Source organism: Rhagoletis pomonella, unplaced genomic scaffold (assembly GCF_013731165.1).
Source record: "Rhagoletis pomonella isolate Grant_MI unplaced genomic scaffold, Rhpom_1.0 Rhpom_scaffold_00001, whole genome shotgun sequence".
NCBI lineage: Eukaryota > Metazoa > Arthropoda > Insecta > Diptera > Tephritidae > Rhagoletis > Rhagoletis pomonella.
Window position 1 is genome coordinate 104,707,053 of NW_023458555.1, and position 1,714 is coordinate 104,708,766.

General features: G+C 39.5%; 1 protein-coding gene across 1 annotated transcript in view; it reads left to right on the top strand.

Moving 5' to 3' along the window:
- Positions 1–438: 438 nt before the first annotated feature.
- Positions 439–1,714, top strand: part of LOC118735093 — a 6,591-nt gene continuing 5,315 nt past the window's right edge. Inside the window, exons 1-2 of the mRNA XM_036464708.1 lie at positions 439–510; positions 602–1,142. Coding sequence (XP_036320601.1) covers positions 454–510; positions 602–1,142 — 598 coding nt within the window. The 5' untranslated portion in view covers positions 439–453. The remainder of the gene's footprint in view (positions 511–601; positions 1,143–1,714) is intronic.

The window sequence follows — 1,714 nt, forward strand, 5'->3', positions numbered from 1 at the left end:
TCGTATCGTTGCATCCCTACATATACAGCCTAATCATGTATCTCGAAGCGAAAGTTCGTTTCGTCTGCCAGACGTTTCGTTCGTGTGTTGGTAGTATGTAAGTCGAAATCGTCTGGCAGCACGAAAACAGCTGATCCTTACGTAGTTTTCGTCTAGTTTGGAATTTTTTAAGGCGAATGGAAGACGAAAGTGAGACGACAATCGTTGAAAACAGACGAAAGGTTATTAGTGATCGTTAAGATGGAGGGTTCTGCCAGGAAAGGTAAGAAAATAAAAAAATATAGCTTGGTTTAAGGAAATATATTAATATTTACGCTTGTAGCGCTGAAAAAAACTACAACCACTCAATTTAAAGTACTGGTAAAAGAAATGGAGAGAAATCCTGACCTGGCCAGAGGTGTTGCAGTGTTTGGATCTGATCGATGAAGGGTAGAGGAGCGGTGGGAGGAAATTATGAGGAAAATTAATTCTCATGGTCCACCTACAAGAACGGCCGTCGAATGGAAGAAAGTAAGCATAAGTGCATAAATTGTATGTGGTAGATAAATGCTTGCGCACCATTTTACTGACATTGGATTTGATTTTATTTTTATTTTTCAAGATATGGGCTGACTTGAAAAGCCGGACAAAAAAGAAGATTGCCGAAAACACACGAAGCCTTACTGCTACCGGTGGTGGCCCATTCCGTCACTCTCCGCTTTCCGAAATGGGGCAGGCCATAGACAGCCTGGTTTTTATTTCAAGGTCAGCAGCCCCGAGCGGCAGAGTTTTCGGCATTCCTTCGACGGCGACCTCTAACATGTCAAGACATTCGTCGTTGGAGGAAATGCCTCCTTTACTTGTGACTGAATCGCCAACACTTGACCAACGAAGGCAACAAACAACCACCCTTCAATCTCCTATAAGGCACAACCAACCACCACCAGTGGGAGTAGTGACTCCCACTACACAGACAACCCGTCCTACACCAACGCACACGTTACGTTCCACTAATAGGAAGCGCACCTTCCAAGAGACAGTGGCTGAATCTGCCAAAGTCCAAGCAGAAGCCGCTAAAGTGCAGGCTGAGGCTGCAAAAAAAATGGTAGAGGCATCAATGCTGCAGGTGGATGCCACAAACAAATTAACTGCTGCAGTGGAACGCCAATCTGCAATTTTTGAAAAAATTTTGGAGTACTTCCGGAATTAATTTTCATACCACTATTGTGAGAGTATTGAAGTGACATTTTGTTTTATTTTGTGTAAATATTTTTTAGATTTAAGTGTGAATTGATATTTTTTAGCGTTTACTTAGTTTATATGTAGATTTAGGTTTTAAGACTGAAAAGATATTTTGTTGAATTTTTATGTAAATATTTTATTAATTTTAAGACAAATGAATTTTGCTGGTGTACCTGAAATCTAGACAAACATACTTTATAATAAAACTGCGTTTATAACAAACTCTCTGCTATTCTCATTCTAATAAGGGCAGCTGTATTCGAAATGTTACTGTTTTCAAGTTCTTCTTCGTAACTAACAAGATTCTCCATATCTGGGCTCTCCAATGGAATTTGATGTTTGAAAAATATACAAACGTTATGAATAGCACAGCAAACATTTACAATTTGTGTAACTTTTCTGGTGAATAGTGTAGCCCTCTCGAGCCAATTATACATCGAAATCGATTTTTCAAAACACCGAAACATCTCTCAATTACATTACGAGCTTTCGA